Source organism: Pipra filicauda, unplaced genomic scaffold, assembly GCF_003945595.2.
Source record: "Pipra filicauda isolate LSUMZ 115617 unplaced genomic scaffold, ASM394559v2 scaffold106_size2291244_pilon, whole genome shotgun sequence".
Classification (NCBI taxonomy): domain Eukaryota; kingdom Metazoa; phylum Chordata; class Aves; order Passeriformes; family Pipridae; genus Pipra; species Pipra filicauda.
Genome location: NW_024103507.1, coordinates 220,756 through 241,968, shown reverse-complemented (window position 1 = coordinate 241,968; position 21,213 = coordinate 220,756). Strand labels below are relative to the sequence as shown.

General features: G+C 39.1%; 2 protein-coding genes across 2 annotated transcripts; one reads left to right on the top strand and one right to left on the bottom strand.

The window, feature by feature from the left end:
* Positions 1 to 1,258: 1,258 nt before the first annotated feature.
* On the bottom strand, positions 1,259 to 20,689 carry TRAPPC3L (trafficking protein particle complex 3 like). The gene is made up of 5 exons (XM_027745358.2): positions 20,474 to 20,689; positions 18,709 to 18,806; positions 16,025 to 16,124; positions 3,919 to 4,104; positions 1,259 to 2,861 (listed from the first exon to the last, which is right to left on the bottom strand). The coding sequence occupies exons 1-5, from the start codon at positions 20,522 to 20,524 to the stop codon at positions 2,742 to 2,744; spliced, it is 555 nt and encodes a 184-aa protein (XP_027601159.1). The 5' UTR covers positions 20,525 to 20,689; the 3' UTR covers positions 1,259 to 2,741.
* On the top strand, positions 4,776 to 8,684 carry CALHM5 (calcium homeostasis modulator family member 5). Its single transcript, XM_027745357.2, has 2 exons — positions 4,776 to 5,373; positions 8,277 to 8,684. The coding sequence occupies exons 1-2, from the start codon at positions 4,834 to 4,836 to the stop codon at positions 8,664 to 8,666; spliced, it is 930 nt and encodes a 309-aa protein (XP_027601158.1). The 5' UTR covers positions 4,776 to 4,833; the 3' UTR covers positions 8,667 to 8,684.
* Positions 20,690 to 21,213: the final 524 nt, after the last annotated feature.

Below are 21,213 nucleotides of genomic sequence, written 5' to 3'. Positions count from 1 at the left end.
AGGGTGATCCTGCGTGTGTTCTCAAAGGAGACAGCTGCGTTATAGATGGTGTGTCTCCAGGCCTCCCGATTGGAGGCCAGAGTAGACCAGTTATGGTGATCAATATGGCCAAGGCTGAGATGTTGTTTCAGGGAGTCCTTGTATCTTTTCTTCGGGGCTCCTCTCTTGCGGCAGCCGGTGGCAAGTTCACCATAAAGCAAGATCTTAGGGAGGCGGTGGTCCTTCATCCTGGAGACGTGCCCTGCCCATCGCAGCTGTGTTCTCATCAACATGGCCTCTATACTTGTGACTGCTGCTTGCTCTGGAATGGAGTCTATCAAAGTGTAAATTAACTTGTCTTGAGGGATTAGGCTTATGCATAACATGGCAGTGTAAGTGAAGCTTATATATTAACAAACATTTATAGCACAACCACATACTTAAGGATATTATAAATCTGTAATCCATATTAGCAAATAATAATATCCTTATCAAAGAACATCAAATTATAAGAACAAATATATCAATTTTGAGTGAAGAATAGCAAAGTACAGTTTTCATCTGAAAAGCTTTTTCCTAAGACAGCTTTTAGGAGAGGTGAGTCAGATCGTTTGGTCTGGGCTGTCCTATTACTCTCAGAAATCCTCTCTTTCTGCACAGTAAACTTGGAAACTATTCAGACAGACAGAAAGGAATCCCAAGAAGTTATTTGTTATACTCATTTTCCAAGGAAGAAGGAAGGGAAGAGCCTATTTTAACTAGCTGAATATAATGAGGTTGGAAGATTCTTTCTCACTATAAACTGAAAGTATAACACATAAAGGGAAAACAAGATTTAATTATATATGTAGAAAATAATTTTTAAGATCATTCATTTTGTCATAAGCACTGACTTGCTCAGTGCTCTTTTCCTTCCAAGAAACTTAATGATAATAGAGTACCAAGTGTCCAATTTTGTTACTTGTGCCTTCATGAAGCACAATTCAGTTCAAAATGTTACCTTTTACCTCTCATATTGAAGACGTAAAAGGTAACTTTTGGCTAGTAGGATGTTGCTGGAAAAAGTAAAAATGGCCTTATAAAGAACATTTTTTTGTGGTCAGCCACACGTCCGTCTCAGCCAGCTAGATACAACCAGCAAAAACTGCACCAAGGGCTCCTGTACCGGCAGTGAAATCAGACAAATTCCACAAGACCTTTTAGCCCCGATTTAAAACAACAACAACTCCCCCCCCTCCAAAAAACCCAAATCAAAGCAAATAAAAACTATGGAAACTTGTTACTGGCTGTAACACATTGTTACATGACATTGTTACATGTTGTAACTTCTTACTGGTAGCAGATAACAGCAGTTGGGTTGAGACCAAGGTTGGTTAATGAATAGCTCAGTTTTTGTTCTGTGCAAAATTGCTCTCTTAAAGCTCCATTACACTTTGCCACCACTGTAAGACACTGTTAAGATGTATGAAGGGAAAAGGACTATCATGAAGATTACACAGATCTGGTGGGAATGAACCCTGCAGTCCCCAAGGTAAAAGATGCTCCTCACTAAGCAGGATTAAGAGGTAAACAGACTGAGGGAAAAATAGGAGAAGAGGGTTAAAATCACAGTGATAAAATCAGGGTTAACTCTGGGCTTCAATGAACTTAATTGTTTCTATTTCAGTTTAAAACAAGTGCTTTGGTGAGGAGAAGGTGAGCTGGCTTAGTGGGTAGGGTATCATGCTAGGACCTGGGGTTTTGTCCAACCCTCATCTAGATATCTTGTGTTACATGGAAAAACATTAAACCCTTCCTGTAACTCAGGTCTTTGTGAGGCTGCTCCTTCTCTGTTTCCCAGTCATGTTGTGGTAAAAAGTCCAATGCCAAGGGGAAGATGTTCAACAGCTGATGGTGAAGGTCAGGTAAGACCAGACACAATGACCACCAAACCACTTGTGTGGCAATCTTAGAATTTTCATTCAAGTTTCCTTAGGCAAGTACAGATCTAAAGTGACTACACATGAGATACATCATGCTTTGTTCAGTTTGATCATAAGATGAGTGCTCTTGAAGAGAGGGCTGACATGAAAAGGCTTGGAGCAACACAAGCATTGCTGCAGTTGTCAGAAGGCTGCAGCCTGCTGTGCGCACAGGACTGAATATACCAGCAAAACTGCATATGGGGCCTGGAAGAGCAGTAAGGAACCCAACCAGCTCTTGCCATCAGTGAAGCTGCATCCCTCTGTGGAATCAAAGCAGCAGGATGTCCAGCATGGAGGACAATGAATGGCAAACCACTACACATCGAAACATGCACCTGTGAGCGACACATGGCATACAGCAGCCAGAGCAGATGAATTCTTTATACCTTAGCATGCACAGCCAGGGAAATAGAGCACCTCTTAGCAACCATGCTTTGAAATATTACTGAAAAACAAAATGGGAAAAGGTTATCATCTTTGTCTGAGAACATTTGATGTCCAAATGAATATTTTGCATCCAGCATGCACTAAATACTGAGACAAAACTTGCATTAAGCTCAAGAGCATGGTTATGTGAGAAGGAAGGGCAGGTCATTTTGATCATTTTAATATCTGTGTCATGACAATTAATATTGCTCTTCCCTGCCCTGCCCCTCCTGTTTATGGTCCAGCTGTCTTCACCTTTCAACCAAGTGGCTCGTGCAGCTGGATCAGTGAGACCATTTTTACCCTGCATGTCTTCTTCTGAAACAAAAGCCACAAAATATCCCTCAGCAAGGGTTTCTCCCAATATTTCTTTCATTTATTCCTTTTGTGCTTTCTGCCTTCAGGCTTCCTTAAAAATGTAATTCCTATTTCTGTCACAGCATCACCCTTCAGCCTGTCCTGGAGGAAGGTGACTTCTGCTTCTAGGTGAACCTGAAAAGAAAAAAGTCTGATCAGTTAAGCGAAGAAATCCCCAGTTTTCCACCCTCCTCCAGTATAAGAGCTTTTTTTCTCTCTCTCCCTCTTACCACAAGAGGACTCCCTTTTTCAGGTTTCATAAGAAACAGATTTCTAGATTGTTTTAAAATGTCTTTCCCAACTCAGTTAATAAAAAGGAAATTTATATGCACTGGTATTTGTATAATACATTACTCTTCATTCCAGTGCTTTGCTTTCTTCTGAGAACCTAAATTGTATACTTGATGATTTTGTGATCATAAAATTTCCTGGTCACATACTAAAATTAATGATATAATACTTTTGTTAACTAGTCTTGTATCAGATACCGTAACTCTGAGTCTGATTTATATACGTAATACTTGCTCAGGTTTATTTTCTCTTGAAATATAAAATACATGCCAAAGAAGTTATTGGCAGTAACATAAAGCAGACCAAAAGTAATCTCCTAGAAAAAGCCACAGAAGCTCTACTGCTCAGTAACTTTCAAATTATGCCCTCTATTTATTATTTTGTAAAAGTTTTAAATTTAAGAACAAAATTTGGAATGCCATCTGATACATTTCTGATGCTTTGATTTTAACATTAGATTTATCCACATTTTGTTCTCCCTTTCAGCAGGTGCTGCAGTTACCTGAGAATATTACCTATCTGCATATATTTGAGTCTGGGGTGATTATTACTGGCTACAGCTGTGGAAGAAAGTGCTATAGGCTCAAGAAGCAGTGGAGGAACCCAGCATGCCCCCATGGCTCTGCATATTACATGTCAGCTGGCTCCCCAATCCCTCCTGGCTTTTGCACCCAAGTCAGACACTGAAGAGCCAGGCAGAGACAGTGTGGAGGTGAGCCAATCTGTGTGTTTCTCTACCTCAGGATCCAGGGTCAGTGTGGCCCTCTTTTATTTAGATATAGACATTTAATCTGAGAGCTTAAACAATACTGTATTTTCATTTATCTGAGCAGGTGGGTTTGCTTTCCTGTGCCTCTGTGAATTAACAAAGAATGGTGAAAACAGATATGCACTTCCTTACCATTTCCAAGGCACCTCTAATCACCCCACAGAGGAGGTTACAGTAGCAAAGTGATGCTCGTTCTGCTGGTAGCTCCTCCACAAAGTCCACTAGTGGGTTTTTGTCCAGGATTAAGGAGAATTCATTTCCTGCAGCACTACTGCAACTCACACTAGGGGTGATCCCAAGGTACGTCTTGAAAGCAACCTGCAAAAGGATGAAACTCTGTTACCTGAATCTGCTATATACAAACCAGAGGTGAACTTTAGAATGCAACATCCTGTACGCTAGTTTTGCTCCAGGAAAATGGGGGGAAGGGCCAGACAGGCTAGAAATCAAACCAGATTTGCCTTTTCTGTGTTCAGCTTGAGCCAGCAATGCAAAACCAGAGTTATGTGATGCTCCAGGGAAACACAACAGAAGGCTGTCTGTTCTGTCTTTGATGTTCCTACATTTACAATCCCATATAAAGTGGTTTTACCATTATCACTCGTTTGCTTTTAGTCTGCTTTCAGTCATGTTATACTCCCCTGGGACCATTAGCCTTAGGTCCTTCACTACACTGCCACAATTTTTACCATCACGGTTCAAGATCTCCTGCAACTGGTGTGTGGTTTTACTCTGATCCCCATCTGCAGTCACAAAAATAACAATAACCCACCAAGAACACGGCTGTCAAGACTGCAAACTTATTTGATTACTTAGAGCATTGCTTGCTTGCTTTCTACTACCTCTGAATGTTACTGTAAATGTGCAACATCTGCTCTGCTGGCGGCGGGGTCCGTTCTGCAGGCAGTGACATCACGGCGTTATCTCGGCAGTGCGTGGGCAGGCGGGCCGGCAGCGGGCTGCTCGTCCTCGGGAGAGCTCTCCCCTGCTGCCAGCTGCTGCGAAGATAAACTGTCTTGGTTTTTACCTCCTTAGTGAGTATCAGACATGGATGGTTTCCAAACAGTCCTAAAGTTCTTCATCGACCGGAAAACTGCTATAGGTTACAGTTTTATGGCACTGCTGACAATGGGAGGTGAACGTGTGTTTTCTCTTGTTGCTTTCAGATGCCCTTGCAGTGGTGAAAACCTCAGGTACGGTTTGGTATTTCTCTTCTCCCCAGCTCTTGTTTTGCTAGTTATTGGATACTTCTTGAACAACAAGACCTGGAAACTTTTTACAGGCTGCTGGGTGAATCCCAGGAAAATATTCCCGAGAGGGAATGTCTGCCATTTCTTTTACGTCTTTGGACAAATCACTTTAAATGCCCTGGTCGCCCCAGTGATGTGGCTTTCCGTGGCTTTGCTCAACGGGACTTTTTACGAATGTGCCATGAGTGGTTTGGACACTCCTGCCTACTTAAAGGTGGTTTGCAACAGAAAATCTGAAAAGTGCTTTGGAGAGCTACACATGGTAGCCTGTGGCAAAAGCTCCATGCCCTTTTCAGAGAGTGATGAACTAAGACGAACACTTCAAGCACAGTCCCAGGTAAGAAAAAATATAAATAAAGAGCATTATGCAAATTGTATTGCTGCTGTGATTGATCTGTGAAAGATCCTAATGTCAGATATGTTAAAACCATTGGTTTCATGTAAACAGTGTTTTGGCAAAGTGCAGCCTTGCAAAATACAATCCATCTTTGAGTTCAGTTTGAGCTGTTGCATACTTCCTGAGGGGCCCCACATACTTCCTGAGGTGCAGTGTCAATAAAACCAGAAAACTTTAAGCTTTCTTCCTGAACGGAGAGAGCTCTAAAGAGATAAAAGTGACTGAATTGTTTAGGAGGTTGATTTAAGAGATGTCATTTCATTAAAGAGGTCTGTTCCAATAAAAAATTCATGCTATACTCTCTTATTTTAAACTATTGTAATGAATGCACATTGTACAATATAGAAGAGTGTGATAACCACATTAAAATCTTAGGTCACTAACAGTAGAAAGATACTGGAAAATTAGATTTTTGACAGACTTGTGACTGCCTACATAATGTGTTTATGTTTGTGTTCCTCATATTCGTCATGCCAGATGTGAGCACATTTTTGTCCTGCTTAAAGGAAAGAAGAAATACTAACATAAAGGAAGCAGAACACGCAAAGCTGAGATTTTATTACATTTTACAATATTTGTGTAATACAGTTCTGCTCACTGCTTTGTAACACAAATAAATTCTGAGACAAAGAAACAAAGCAGTGGACGAAAAAAAAAGCCACAGAAAAGGAAAAACACTGTAGAGCCAGGAAGTTTTTGTCAGGCAATTGTATCCATCTGGAACAATTTCCTCCCCAAGAGCCAGTTTTATTTTCAAGTCCTCATGCAAATAGGACTGTAATGCAGACAAAGCCTGCACTGCAGACAAAGCAATTTATTTGGGAGTTTTAGAAGGAAATAATAAATAGTGTTTCAGAATTTAAGTTGTACGCGTAGGAAATAGTGAAAGACCAGTGACTGGGTTTGTAGAGTGAGAATACATGACTTCATTTTCCAACCTGCAAGAAAGTGAAAATCTGCTAAAAAGAGCAATTTCTCAAACACCCATAGAAATCATCAGTCACTACAAAGTGATTGGGAAAAATAAAAGAAAGCTAAACTATCCTTCCCTACCAGTTCCTAACAAGAGTTGTTTGTCAAGCTTCTCTGTTTCACAGCTTTCCTTGAGGAAACTTTCTATATTCCCTCAGCTAAATACAGATTTTTACCGGTGGTTATTTTTTTAACATCAGTGCAAGAGTTCACATGAGAAAGGTTGCAGCTCTCCATTTCATCACCATTAGAGCATGGGAAACAAGTTCCAGTTCATATGGGTCTCCAAAACCTAGAATAATTTTTCCACACTGGAATATTTTCCACTGTTTCTAAACAAGTATTACATTTTTTTGCAAATGTTACACATTGCAGTAGAGTAGATGAGTAAAACTATTGGCTAGGCCAGTGGAACAAGGCATGAAAAAATTGTCTTCACATCTCTGCTCTTCTTAGAGGAGAACATCCCACAATAACAATTTCAAGCACATTTTTCAACCATCATCCCTTGCTGGGGTAGCTCTTTCTTTTAAAATATTCTTAACAGAATTTTGTCAAACTCTGAAGCTCCTACAGAAAAAAAAGCTAAGTGATGGTGCAAAAGCATATTTCAGCAAAAATTAAGTTCTCTGAAAATACAGAAATTGTTTCTAATAAGTGTGTAGATGAATAGGGTTCAATTCCAGTGCTAACGCAGACCTACCAATGCACATAATATTTCTTCTTCGTCATGCCCTCCTGGCATTCTCACAGAATTGGGCAAAAAGGTAATTTTTAACTGGTTTTAGCATAAAAATAACTTTCCATTATAAAGGATTGATTCATCAAAGTCAAGAAAGGTTCACAATAATAGCATAGATTCCACTGAATATTCTGCTGAAAGAATTGGGGAACATTTCAAATTGGGGAACACTTTAAATTTGAGAGCATCTTCTATGTTCCTGTTAGTTAATGCAGTTGTTGCATTTGAGGGTTTTTTTAATTAAAAAGAAGTCAGAAAACAATACATCTAAGTGAGCTCACAATTAAAAAGTTGATTGATCTGGGACGAAAGGTCACCCCTTTTGGTTTTGTAGTTCATCATGATTTAAAATTGTGTCAAGACTAATTTTTGTTGGGTAATTTTATTTAACACTTTCACTAGATAGAGAACTTTTTACCAACTAGTGACTGATATTTTATTCTCCAGGTGCTCTTTTCTCTTTGTGTGACAGAATACAGAGAGCAATTCCAGTACGCTACATGCCAGATGGTTACGGTTTTGCAATAAACTCTGATAAATACTCTCTCTAAATTACTCAGATACTACTCCTGTTCTCAGGTCTGCTCTCTTTTCTGTATAGCTCTATTCAGCCATTACATTACTTGATAGATCATTTAGACCTCATAGATTTTTCTTCACATACAGTCTTCTAGTTGAGGTCTGATTTGAAATCATCTGCCTCTGAACCTGCCACTGCCATTGCACTGGTCATATCTCTTCAGGGAACTGTTATCCAAGTTCCTTTTGTTATAATATGGTCTAGGGAGGCAGTAAGACTCTAGTATGAGCTAACTCTTCAAGGCTGTTTTACCTTACACTGTAAAAATCAACCAGCTTTTGCCTTCCTGAGAAAAAGACACTAAAATGAGCACTTTTGAGAAGTCTCAATCTGATGGATTTCTCCTTCCCTTCATTCCCCATATGGATGCCCCATTAATATCAATGCCAGCACCAAATGCAAACTGGAATGAGATGCCTGCAGCAGGGTTCCAAAAGGAGCAGCAGGTCCTCCCTACAAAGTGTGGTCACTTGGTCAGACATTTGTGATTTAAGTAGCATTTTCACTTGTGTCTTTTTAACCTGAAACTCATTTCTTTTGCTTTCCCAGATTTTAGGCTGGTGTGTGATAGTTACCACAGCCCTTCTCTCCCTACTAGCCACTTGCTGTGCCAGCTGCCAGTCAAAAGTCAGTCACCTCCAGCAGATGTTCGGGAGAGTGTATGAGGGGACGGAGAAGGAGCAACTGGAGCATATTTTCCAGCTGTATGCCACCAAGCTGAGTGAGCGAAACCTCAAGTGCTTTTTTGAAAACAAGGAACCAGAACCGATTTCCCTGCCAGCTTTTCAGGCATGGGAGGATGCTTCGCAGCTTTACTCTTTCAGCAGCAGCAAACAGCATTATAGCACAATTCACAAGCTAGTTGAAGAAGGCCAGAAAGGAACAAGTGAGGAAAGGGAGACAACGCTGGACTTTGTGGAAAGAAGGGAAATACCATAAATCAATTTTCAGCTTTTTTATATCTTGCTAAAATAGCATACTTCTAGCTGGTTTCATCTTTATTTTTTTTTCCCACAACAGTCTCTTTCTTCTTCATCATGTTCCCTTCCAGTAATACACTTGCTCCAAAAGAATGGAATGAAATTATTTCCCTACGTGAGTGAAAAGGCTGTGGTCCTCCATGTCACCCAGGGTTCATGCTGGTGTCACTGGCTGACAGCAAGAGCTGACAGCAAAAATAGATGAATAATGACTTCTACAAGCAGGTTTTAACAATATCCCATGTAAAATGTGTTATAGCATTCTCTATGTAAACCAAGAGACTACCATTAAGTAACATCATTTAAAGTGTGTGAATATGATAATAGAAGATTTGTGTGGCTTTCTGACAGCCCACAGAAAGTAAAGGTTTTCCTTCTAAGTCATTTCCAGGCGAATTGCAGGTACAGCCTTGTTTTAAGGCACCAGCAATCCCTCAAGACTTCTCTCTTTGGATATTTTGCCAAACATCTTCTCCATATTATCTTCTCCAACTGAGGATTTCTGTTTGTATGGGTATCAAGTTCTAGTTTTGAGTGGGTTTCAGGCACTAGGTGCAGCCCGTAGTGCTATGTAATACTGTTTGTACTGGGCCTACAGCTAGTGTACAGCGGAGGGCCTGGAATGAAAATTCCACTTTTCAGGACAAGAAAATATTTTTGCAGAAGACTGATTTTCATTTTTCTGAATATCTTAGAAAACTTAGTGTTGGGAGCAAGAAGAACTGGCAGGTGAGGCAACTGCATAATCAGTGCCTCTGACAAATGCGTTTCACCCCAGAGCCCTATGCTTTACCTCACCCACTTGGAATTCACCATGTGGCTCTCACAGAGGGTGTCCATCCAGAGTATTCTCAAATACTGTATAAAAGGAGAAAAAAGTTACTTTCCCTGGGGTGTCTGGGCAGGCTTTTATGCAGCATTTTACTGCCAGTCTCTCCGAGTCTGCAAAGAATCATATTTTTGCTGTGCTTGAGTCAAGCTCTTATCAACAAACCAGGGTACTCTGCCCAGCTGTTCTCATACTCGTTGTGCTTCTTTCAGCAGGTAAAAGTATCTACAGGCATATACAGACAATTACTCTTTATGAAATAAAACGCATAATTCCACTGTCTGCTCAGAATTTTTTCTGTATGTTTTGAATAACCCGTGACCTTTCAGACAATGTTTAAACTACTTTTATCCCAGGTGATTCACTTAGCAACAGACTTCGAACATGTCATACACTTAAATGCTGCAGCTGAAAGCACAGATGCAACACTGCCAAAATGAAAGTCGCAACAGCAGACATGTCTGACACTATGCCTGGCACATACACTGGGTTCCTCTCCTGGTATAGCATCCACCTACTTCCAGGGCATATGACCCTTCCCGTTTGTCTGGTTTTATCTTTCTTTATGAGAGCTGCTCCAACATCTTCTGTTCAGCCCCATTTCACCTCCTCCCCACATGCAAGAGGAGAGGAGACACATCCTGCTGCCTGGGCCAACCTTTCTTTTCCAAAACTGTCTTTCCACCTCCTTCCTCAGTGGTACCACAGAAAACCAAAGAAAGCAGAGACGCAAAGGGGAGGACATCAAGTAGGTTAATAAGTTGATCAAGGAATATGGGAAACGTGGATTGATGTAAAGATAGGGCCTCCATTGTGATATAATATCTGGGACACCGAGTCAAAAGCATAGCTGGTAGAAGGAAGGGTGGAAGGACAGAGTGATCCTACTCAAGGCTTTTGGCATACTCTTTTCCTTTGGAAGAAAGCTCAAAGCTCTGCACTTCAGAAGTCAGGGCCATATGAAACAGCAGTGCTTCCCTAATCTTCTACTATGGAGGAACAAAACCAAGGTGCATTCTCCTCTCCTTATCCTTACCCTGCTTCATGTTTGCAGGTAATTCCTATTGAGAGTGTCTCCACCTCCAAGACAGCTGCTGAACAATTCATGCTGCAGTGTGTGCCTGGTAGAAGCCCTCACTGATCCTCATTCCCAGGGCTGTGTGACTGTTTTGTCTTACAAAAATGCCTATGACCTAATGCAATTTCCATGTGGATGCTGGAATACTTCCATAAAACCAGACAAAAATAAAAGCAAGTTTGACCCTACATTTTCAACTGGAATCTGTTTTTGGCAAATTTAACCCTGTCCTTCAAGTTGCTATCGCAAAAGCTGTTTTCTATCAACATTGTCCCTAAATTCAGCAGCTACCATGGTAGCTCAGGATGAGACAAAGACTACTGTCAACACTGTCCAAAACAAACTGAAGAGAGAGAAAAAAAACCCAACAAACAAAACCAAACAGCAGAATCAACATTTTCTGCTGCAAAACTTAGATTTTTCATTAAGTCTTACGTCCATCAAAATATGAGTACACAGGAAACTTCTGCTCAGTTCTCTGTGCTCTGTCCCTCAGTTTACTTATTTCAATTCTCTTAACTCTTCTTCCACTACACATCTGCTGCTCCCTCAAACTAAAGTATTTGTTATAAGAGTAGACTTTTTAACTGTGCTAAGCCATCATACGCTTTCAGTTTAGTTTCAGCTATACTTGGCATTATAGCATGATATATCTGACCTAATTCTATTGTTTAAAATTTCCTGTGTAAATGAGAACTTGCATATGTAAAAGAAGTAGCTGGTTTGCAATGGAGCACCAAATTAGGGCAAAATCACAAAGCTATAAAGTGAAAATTGTGAAAACATCTCGTCAGGAAAAAATAATTGAAGCACATAGATAAGTAATTCAATGAACAGATATGAATATTTACAAAAAAACACAGGCTATGACTGGACATTAATTACTTCAAAACTACCATTTACAGCTTCTCAGAGAGTAAAACAAAGGTCTTTTCAGTCTTTGTGACTCCAAAAGACCGGAAAGAAAAATGAATGAGCTGTTTTAAAAGTCGTAGCCATAAATCTGTTTCATTTCTATCTATGAAATGAAAGAAAAAAGAATATTTATTTAGACATGTACACAGGCTTGCCATCAAAATTATGCCCATATAAAGCATATAAATGCCCATATAAATCTCTCTTTTGAAAATGATACTAGCAGCTCTATGAAATTATATATTGTTTAATGTCAAACAAGAAATCTATGCAGTCAGAATTAAATACGTACCACTGACCTTTTCCAAAGTCTCAACCAGCATTCCCTCTCTCTCAAGCAGCAAGAATAAAATTCATTAACATTTTGATGATGCTCAAACACAGTCTAGAATTACCGAAATACTTAGGAAGCCACTAACTTATCAGTCCCTTTACATACTACTGAGGACTTTTCACTACAAAACGTTGTACGCATAAGTAATGACAGAAAGTAAGTAAGTACAGACTGTTAAATAAGTGAAAACCATAATTTCAAATGGCATCATAACAAGATTAAGGAAGGACCAGAATTAATCTGCTTAGAAGGGAAAAGCAGCCAAAATAATATTTCTCCTAGCACACTTTTCATTATTAGTATTTTTCAGTCAGTGTTTGGTAAGGCAAGTTGCTTTACAGCAGCTGATTCCAAAGTTTTCTCATAAACTCTTCTTTATTCTTTACAGTACATCACTTCATTTTTCAGTTTACTGTCTACCACTTAGCATAGCAACCTGCTGTAAGCATTTCTCTCTTACTGCTAAGGTCTGAAAAAGAACATTTAACCACTTTGTAAATTCTGCTAGCTTCTGTCAGACTTTCAAACTGGCCAACGGACCTTGTGTGGCAGCACCTTCCATGACAAGGGGAATCACATCTCTTGTCCTACAGCTCTGGGCTTGGGGGTGACATGATTTGATTACCCCATCCCTTGTTGTCCCCAGGGACCTCTCTTCAAAGAGCTGTAGAGACTTACATTTTCTGCATTCATGGGGTACTGAGCATCGACAATAAAGCCCATCTCTGCAGTCACTGCTTTTCAGCAACAAATGTATCCTTAGGCACAGCACTGCTTAGTAGAGCAATGGAGGCTGTGAGCCGGCACTAGCTCGCTGTGAACCAGAGGGTGTGGTCTGGCTGCTTCCATCTCTGGCATGCACAAACACCTCCTGGCGCTGGAGAAGGTAACACTAGGATTAGATCTAAAACCAGAAGCTGTATATTTTTTGCACGTTATTTGAATGATGTTGAGGTTCTGTGAGGAGGAATTGAAGTAAAAATTTGACTTTGTAAGATTATAGAGCAAAATTATCACCCTTATCCCAAAAGTATCTACTTAGTTATACTCAGGCCCAAATTCTGAATCCAGTCTTGGACATTACTTCTTCAGCTGAGCTTTGTTCTTAATACCATTCCTCAATTGGTTTCCATTTTCTCACCCCAGTTTGCCAGTGAGAGCCTACTTTATATGGCCTATTTTATCTTTCCTTTATTCAGTCCCCAACTGTAACCATGCCAAGTCACAGGACCAACATGAGAAGTCAGTCGGCACCATGAGAACTCAGTGTAGAAGGGCTCTTCTCCAGTCTGGTATAAGGCAGCAGTAAATCCCAGGCTTTGCAGTCTGAACCAGTGGTTGAAGTTTTAAGCCCTCAGTCATTGCCTTGGGTGCACCTTTCCTCCATCTTTATTTCTTAATATGGGAAGGTGGCTTTGTAGTCCTCATTTTACATTTTTTTGTTGTTGTTGTTGTTGTTTGCTTTATCTCTTTCCATTTCCTCGGGGAACACCCACAGCCTGACCTTACAGACTTTTCCTGTGTTTTGCAAAAGACTGCTGGATAACAACTATGCTTACAGGACATTTGGCTCTAAGTACTTGTAGTACTTAACCGTCTTTATTTACTTTAACTTTGAACTGGTTCTACTCATCCTCAAACAGATTTATACCTCAGAGGACTTAGTACACCTGAGTATTTATGCACTTTCTCCTGGCTGAGAACCTACTGCTGAGGAGTTAAAGGCATTATGTAAACAGTTGAGTGATTCTGAACGGAAAAATTTAAGAGTGTATTTGCAGTTACTTGCTGGATCACTTTACATATGTTTTGTTGGTATGTGCCTCAGACAAATGTGCTTGAAGAGCATTTAAAAATGTTTTGCCAAAGAAATGTGAAAATGCTTTCCGTATCACATTTTGCCTCAGAAATGCTATACTCCTACTACAAAACTCCTCTTTTAGTTTGCTAAAAATAGTCCTTTCAAGAGACTGTGTGTACTTTAAAGTTAGTTCCAATCATTCCAAGTAATCTTTTATTTCTCTTAGTAAGTCTCTTTTGAAGTACAAACTGCAGAGGAATAGTGTCTTTTTCCTTACTTAGATCATTAATTTTGCACTGTATTGTGCTGTTGAATCCCCTGTACTTAAGAATGGTGGTTCAACTGTAATAAGGAATTTGTAAATAGAAACATGAAGAATAAGACCAGAAAACCAGATATCTCGCATATACATGAAAATAAAGTACCAATATCACCTAAAGTAGAATGTAAAAGTGAACAAAAATGTGATTTTGCAGCCTGGTATCATTCTTTTAACGAGACAGTGTATTTTAAAACAGTGATTGAAATGCTGCTTTTCTCATGGGTTTCATTCAGCTGCCCTTATTATCTCCAATGGATCCTCTACCCCAGCTCAGCTGATCCACAGGACAAGCTTTGTTATATATCATCCTGATTTGAGACTCCAAAATAGACTTTACTGAAGTAAGAAATTTAGTTTCGACTCTTTTATGAGCTAATGGGCTCTGGCTGGCTTTTAGCACTGTCACCTGCTTCTCCTCTAAACTTTGGCAGGTCGTGGTGTACGTGTGTGTTTTGCACATGTGCACCTTCCAGCCGTACCAGCAACAGGAAAAAGAGTTTCTTTCTCCATTTCTGTCACAGCCATCAGCTTCTCTATGATAAGCATCTTGGAATAATAATGTAACTTCTGTCCCTCCATCTGAGTCCGATGCAATGTAGGTATTTCTCAGGGAGTTAATGTGAGCAGGACCACACACCATCTGGCAATATCCACATACACTTTGAACTAAGATACTCCTGTATAACTAGCACATCCTGGTGCCTTAGTTCACTACATAGAAAGTCTGCTGCTTCCCAGTTCTGTGGGTTAAACATAATGATCACATAATGAGAATTACCACACGCTGCTGGTAATTCTCAAGCAATCAAAAAGTATGCCAGGCATACTTTTGTCTCCTAAAATGAGCCAATGGAAATAAATCTCCGTTCAATTAACTGATGCCCTGATCTCTCCTCTTAGAATAAATGACCACGTTGTAAATTTCTCTGGCATAAAGCATGGTTAATTTTTGCCATTGGGAAAGGCCAGGCATATCTTCACTGGCAACACTTCATAGGTGGGAACCATAGAAGATAGAAGGGATCATTCATCATGACCTGAGCAGGTGTTAGACTGAGCTAACTCAGTATCTATGAACTACCACCTCCTTTACAGTGACTCAGTAGTCTAATGAGGCTAGATGTCTTACGAATTTCTCTTTGAGCTTCCCCAGGAATTCTGACTTGCCCATGGGGGCAAAAGTAGATCTTTAGAAACCCATATACTGCCAGTAAATTTCCTCCTAGATATTTCTTTTCTGACAAAAGTGTGAACAACTACTCAATGAAAGGGAAATTTCCATCAAAGAAGGTGAAAATACACACTGATTTTATGTTTTCAATTTTATTATTAGATTTTTGGGTAGTCAGGAAAATATTCCTCTCATTTTCCTTTCTTACAGTTCTTCTTTCCTACCACTGAGATTTTCTTTTTGCAGAAAAGCCTGCGGCTTATTCTTAATATTAATTACCATTTTAAAGTTAAAAACACCTAAGATAATTATGGAGATGATGAGGAGAGTCAAATGGCAGAACTAAGAATACTGAAGTTTAAGATCTGTATGAGATGGTTAAGGCTTATGCTCCTAGGAAGAGAAAACAGTGAGGGAATATATGATTGGAAGTTTGTTAAAATGGGATCATTTTTTTTGTTTATTGCATTCTCCAGCAAGTGTAGAAGAAATGAGCTTAAGCTGTGACAAACAAAACAAAACCCCACCTCTTTATTTATTCTAATGGCAAAACGCCTCATTGGCTGCTAGAAATAGAAGAACTTTAATTTCAGCTTAGTAACTGACTTTAAGGTCAGTTTATGTCAGGGGCTGGCAGCCTCTTACAGCTGGCATCCCGTTTTGTGTTATGTGTTATGGAGTTGTAGATAAGGAAAAGGCTGTATTTCATCCAGTGGAAGCATGGATGTGTCTGTGGAGTGGTTTTTGTTATGACAATCACGATACAGCAGAAAATGTAGGCAACTGTTCTGGAGTAAACTGATAGAGGAGGATAAATCTAAGACCACTAAATCTGATGAAGCTTTAGAAAATGTAAATCTTATTTACCTGTGCAATCATGTCTGCAGTTTCAGAATAACTGCGGCATTTTTTAACAGCTGAACGAGCTAAAAAGTCATCAATCAGCCTTACACCAATGCCGTATCCCCTAGAGAGGAAACAAAGAAAGTTAACATTCAAAACTGGAAGCTTCTTACCACCTCTCTAATGTGTCTCTTGTGCTTTCTCGAAAAAACAGATGCATGTTCCATATTGGGTGGCTTTGATGATGACAGATTTTTCTGGTCTACGTTCTTTTTTCTACCACATTTTGCAACACAGTGGGATTGCTGTTCATGTAGTCATTTAAGGAATCATACTTCTTTAAGCATGATACTCCTGGCAAGGATGATATGAATTGTCTATACAATTTGTCTATACATTGTATATATATATATATATATATATATATATATATATATATACATACTTACATTTACATGTATGAATAAATATTAGATAGTAGATATATAAGTTTAATATGTAACTAACATCCACAATATACCTAATTAATACTGCTTTGTCACTAAAAAGAGGATAGGATAAAATAGCACAGTTTCCACTATTCTTCTGGGTTACCAGGTGTTCTTCTCACACTGTCTCTGTAAGGAGAACAAAGCAACTGTCCCTTTGGGTCACAGCCTTCACCTCTAGGCTGGTATGGAGTTCAGCAAATCCTGGGCACACTCATTGCAGCATTCAGGTGCCAGGAGAACCCATAGGAAATGGACTCACAGCTGGTCTCTTTCACTTTCTCCTCTTATCTCTTCACCTCATTTTTCTCTCTTCCTCCACAATTCCCTCTTCATCTGTTTTTTTAACATGTTCTCTCCCTTCATCTAACTAGGAAAAATCAGGAAAAATCCAAAAGTTGCTAGTTAACATGGAGTTTCAGTACACCACCGTCTTCATTTTGTATTTAAAATACTAAAATTAAAAAAAAAAAAACAAAAAAAAAGAAATAAAAAAAGAATGGAAGATAATGGATTTTGTTAATAAAACAAATACTCATTCCTAGTTCTTACACATTAACAAAGGTCAGTAACTCCATAATGTGCGAAACAGCTGTGCTCCCAAGCATTTCCAACAAAAGGAAAGAGATTGACACATATCTTATGAAAGAATGCACACTCAACTCAGAAGTGCTTTTAGGGAGTTTTTCATTTCCATTTTTTGTGGATGTTGGCAGTCTCTGCCTGTTTGTCAGAGGCTCTACATCCTCAGTGAAGCAGTCCGAACTCAATGGAGTCTCTTACCAGTTTCTGTACCACATCTTTGTCAAGAAGCCAAAAAGAAATCTGATGTCTAATGTGATGACCACAAAGTGGTTTTGGCAGCGTGAAGATTAAAATTGCAGTAGATCATGCATCTAGAAACAATGAAATATTTATCTATTGCCTAAGTATCAATAACATTGGCAAGGATGTCATGAGCAATTACCAAGGTATGTATTGGTGATGTACAAGACTACTTAGACACTTTTCAACTTTCATGCCTCAGATTTGCAAAGTCAAATTAATAATACATTGACAAGCAGCTGTTTGGCAACTGCACAGTAAAAAACACCCTTCTCATTATGGACTATATATGTACAGAGAGAGACAAGAATACCATCCCCACCTGTCACAGGTCTGCTAATCTACAAGGTTTCTTCCTGAAATTAGGCTGTTTTCATAATCACAGTAGAAAAGAACAGACGTACTGTTTTAATGAAACCTGTAATTATATCATCAAGTCCTCCTCAAACCAAAAAGATTTTATAGAATCAGCTATAACAGTGAAAACATAGGCAGCAAAATCTGCCTCCACAGATTCTTCCAGAAGTCTGTGCACTCTTTAAATGTATGATTTTCATCACAGCTGAATGAGAGATGACTACAAAATAAATATCTGAGGGATGTTGTCCCTCCTAAATTTGTTAATAAATTACTTTTCTTTTTTCCAAATAATGATTTTTTAACTCACTCTCGTGGATAGTTATTGGACTATAGCTCATTTGTAAACTTTCAGGTTAATAGTAAAGTGGTCAGTTATTCTGTCCACTGTGATTGCTGTAAATCCATTTTGCATGTCCACTTTGGCTGAAAACACAAGCCTTACTGTTCTGCCAAAGATCTTAGTATATCTTGTTAACTAGCTCAAAAACTGTTTCTTGCTGATTTTCCATGATATCTTTATTTTTATGGCAGTAATGCCCAGGAATCTCAGTCAGGATGACAGGATCTTGTAATCACAGGATCTTCATTTTCCAAAGAGATTATCCACTTAAAAATACTTTCTCATTGACATTTTGTGCTATCTCACTCATTGCTATATGGTCTCTTAAAGGTGAGAGGCCCATCTGCTCTTAACCCAATGAGGGGGGAAGCTGAAATGAAATACATGGATATAGGAGATGAAATTTAGAAGTTTATATTGTTAATTAGCATAACAAAAAGATCAACAAGGAACAAGTGTAAGCTATGAAAACGATCCTGACACCATTCTTCAGAGAATTCAAAAGCTAATTGTCGATCTTAATTCACAAATTAGCATTATTTCTGTTGACAGAATATCAGACTGCATCCCTGTCATCTCTGTAATCCTAGACAGACTGCAGGAACTCATAAGACAACAAACAGAAAGCTGAGAGGTAACATATAGCTGGACAAACAGCATTATGGATAAAGCTGAACATTTCAAGCAGTACTTACATTCTATCTAAACAGGTGTTGACGTCTTCATCATTTTCATAGTCCTTGCACAGCTGGGCTACCAAAGCCCCATATGTGAGTACAAAAAGTTCTCTGCTCTGCCAGGAAATCAAAAGTGAAGCAAACTAGAATTAAACTTTTCCAAATTTTTAACTGCTACTGGATTAACAGCAAGGAAGAACAACATTTGCATTAATAAAGAAACTATTGTCTATGGATGCATAATTGCTGAAATCCACAATTCATGTGTGACAGAACCTGAATTGATTGTCACTTGAGTCTGTACAAGGATTTTACTCATCAGAAATACCATTTCTTGGGATGCTTGCAGTTACTTTCATCAAGTGCATTCTTGCATCCTATAACTTCATGTATGTATGCTGGATTGATAAGTGCTGTCAAATGCCATCGAAGAATAATGACAAACACTTAGTTGCAGGAAGAATAATAGAGGCAATGAGCTATTAATTCTTTTACGATAGGTACAATAGTTTACAAAGGTAGGGTTGATCTGATTCAATTCATCAGCTGATTTCTCAAAAAAACCTAAAAAGCAGATAAAAAATTTAATGCAAAATAGTGGAAAAATACTATAATTCAACACCATTGTAACAAATAATGACAAAATGAAGGGGAGAGGTGAGGATTACAGCTGCTTGCCCAAGGAGCATGGAGAGCAACTGAACATGCCAAAGGCCTAACTTTGCAGAGATTCTGTCTAAAGTGCTAGACTGGGATCTTTAGCTGTGGAGGAATTAATTAAAGGAAGTACTCTAGCCCTGTGGCGTATGATTAGACTAGAGGGACTTTTCGTTTATAGCCTGTGGAAAAATTAGTGAATAACAATGAAAACAACAGAACAAATCACATGAAGAAAGGAAAAACAGCTTGGTGGAAAGACCTATTCCTGCTCTCCTTGCATCAAAAGCTCAGAGTTTAATATGCAGCCATTTCCTAAATTCACCTTAGTGATAACTTCTGTTTACAATAACATTGGACACTTGGCCAAATTCTCATTAACGAGTTTTTAATGGAGTAAATGGATGTCACACAAGTTCTGTATTGTTGTATTTTTATTGTTCAGCAAAAAGTCTGTGTTGTAATAAGAACAATACTTTAGAGAAACCCAAGCATATTATATCAACATAATTGTATTTATCATCCACTCTTGCAATCCATTGGAATACTTTTTGCCCATAAACTTACGTACATGAACCTAAATTATCTTATATTCTTCTGTTTCTTTGTCAGTGGAGACCTCTGTCCCCTTTTCAGAAATTACCACAACATTGCTGTAAAGCCTTCTGGACCTTCTTAACTGCCTTCAATTGCCATTCACCATATAGAGAGCCCTAAGGCTCTAAGATTCTGAAGAAAGATTTGTGTGGATTTGAACCACTCAAGCTCTAACAGAGATCTCTCTGTGTTTCGTTTAGAACTGTCTAACCAAGGAGGCAAATAAACTTACCTGGCATTCCTATCTTTGACCATAAATTGCCCAAAGCACTTAAACCTCTGTTTCTGAACAGATTGCAACCTCAGAAAATTTGTGCCCCTCTTTCCTAAGCCTGTTCAGAATCTCAGCAGTAGGGATAGTAGCCATGAATGCTTCCAGCCCCTCTGCTCTTGTACTGACAGACTCATCCCCATCCTTTCACTACTTTCAGACTGTTCAGAAATATGACTGCATAATATACATCAATACAGTAACAGCTTATTCTTACTCCATGCACAATTTTAATCACACATTACAAAAATGTCTTACTATTTTGTGGTTCTCCGGCTTTCTTCCTGGTGACCGAGACATGTTGCTCATGTAATTCCTGATGTATTCGATTGTCAGTTTATGTCTGTTCTTCCTCAAGCAGCATAGTTTTCTCTCAATCACTGTATTTCCTCTTTCTCTTCTCTAAAATTTTCTCCTCTCTGCTCTTCTGCCTTTTGCATGAGATGTGTTTGCTGCAGTCTGTAATGCTATTGATGCTCCTCCTATCCTCTATGTGAGCCCTTTGGGAGGAATTTGACCAGCAACAGATCTGCCTCTGTCCACAGCATAAATAACCACTTCATCCATGAGAATGATACACAGTAAACATCAATGAGAAGTCAAATCAGGCAGCCCCAAGACATTCACAGGTTTTTAGAGACAATAAATTAATTCTGTTGTTTCTATCAGACTTTGGTGTTTGAAGAGCTAATGAAAGCTTCCTTTCTGAAGAATAAACACACAATTGCAAGACACTGCTGCAGAAGGTAATTAAAAATTGACAATTTTCAACTTAAAGGAGCTATAGTCTCATGTCAGCTCTGACTTCTTTAGTCTGGTGAGTTGATGTCTGTCTAAGCAGGGGCAGTGTGTGTTATAAGGCACTGCTACCACCATGATTCTGCAAAGCTGGCAGGACAGATATAGAGCTTCCCAGAGTAATGAACTGTGTACCTGGTACAGCTACCAGCTTGTGCAAATGGCACTTTCATTAACAATGTTCCTTGGGGGTGTTCTAT

What these genes read in the sequence shown, in the direction of transcription:
- CALHM5 (XM_027745357.2), top strand. Translation starts at nt 4,834, where the DNA reads ATGGATGGTTTCCAAACAGTCCTAAAGTTCTTCATCGACCGGAAAACT. An exon ending in CACTTCAAGCACAGTCCCAG is followed by an intron (nt 5,374 to 8,276) that starts GTAAGAAAAAAT and finishes TTGCTTTCCCAG; the next exon opens with ATTTTAGGCTGGTGTGTGAT.
- TRAPPC3L (XM_027745358.2), bottom strand. Translation starts at nt 20,524, where the DNA reads ATGAGCAACATGTCTCGGTCACCAGGAAGAAAGCCGGAGAACCACAAA. An exon ending in AGCCGGAGAACCACAAAATA is followed by an intron (nt 18,807 to 20,473) that starts GTAAGACATTTT and finishes ATTTCCTGGCAG; the next exon opens with AGCAGAGAACTTTTTGTACT. An exon ending in CTGCAGACATGATTGCACAG is followed by an intron (nt 4,105 to 16,024) that starts GTAAATAAGATT and finishes ATCCTTTTGCAG; the next exon opens with GTTGCTTTCAAGACGTACCT.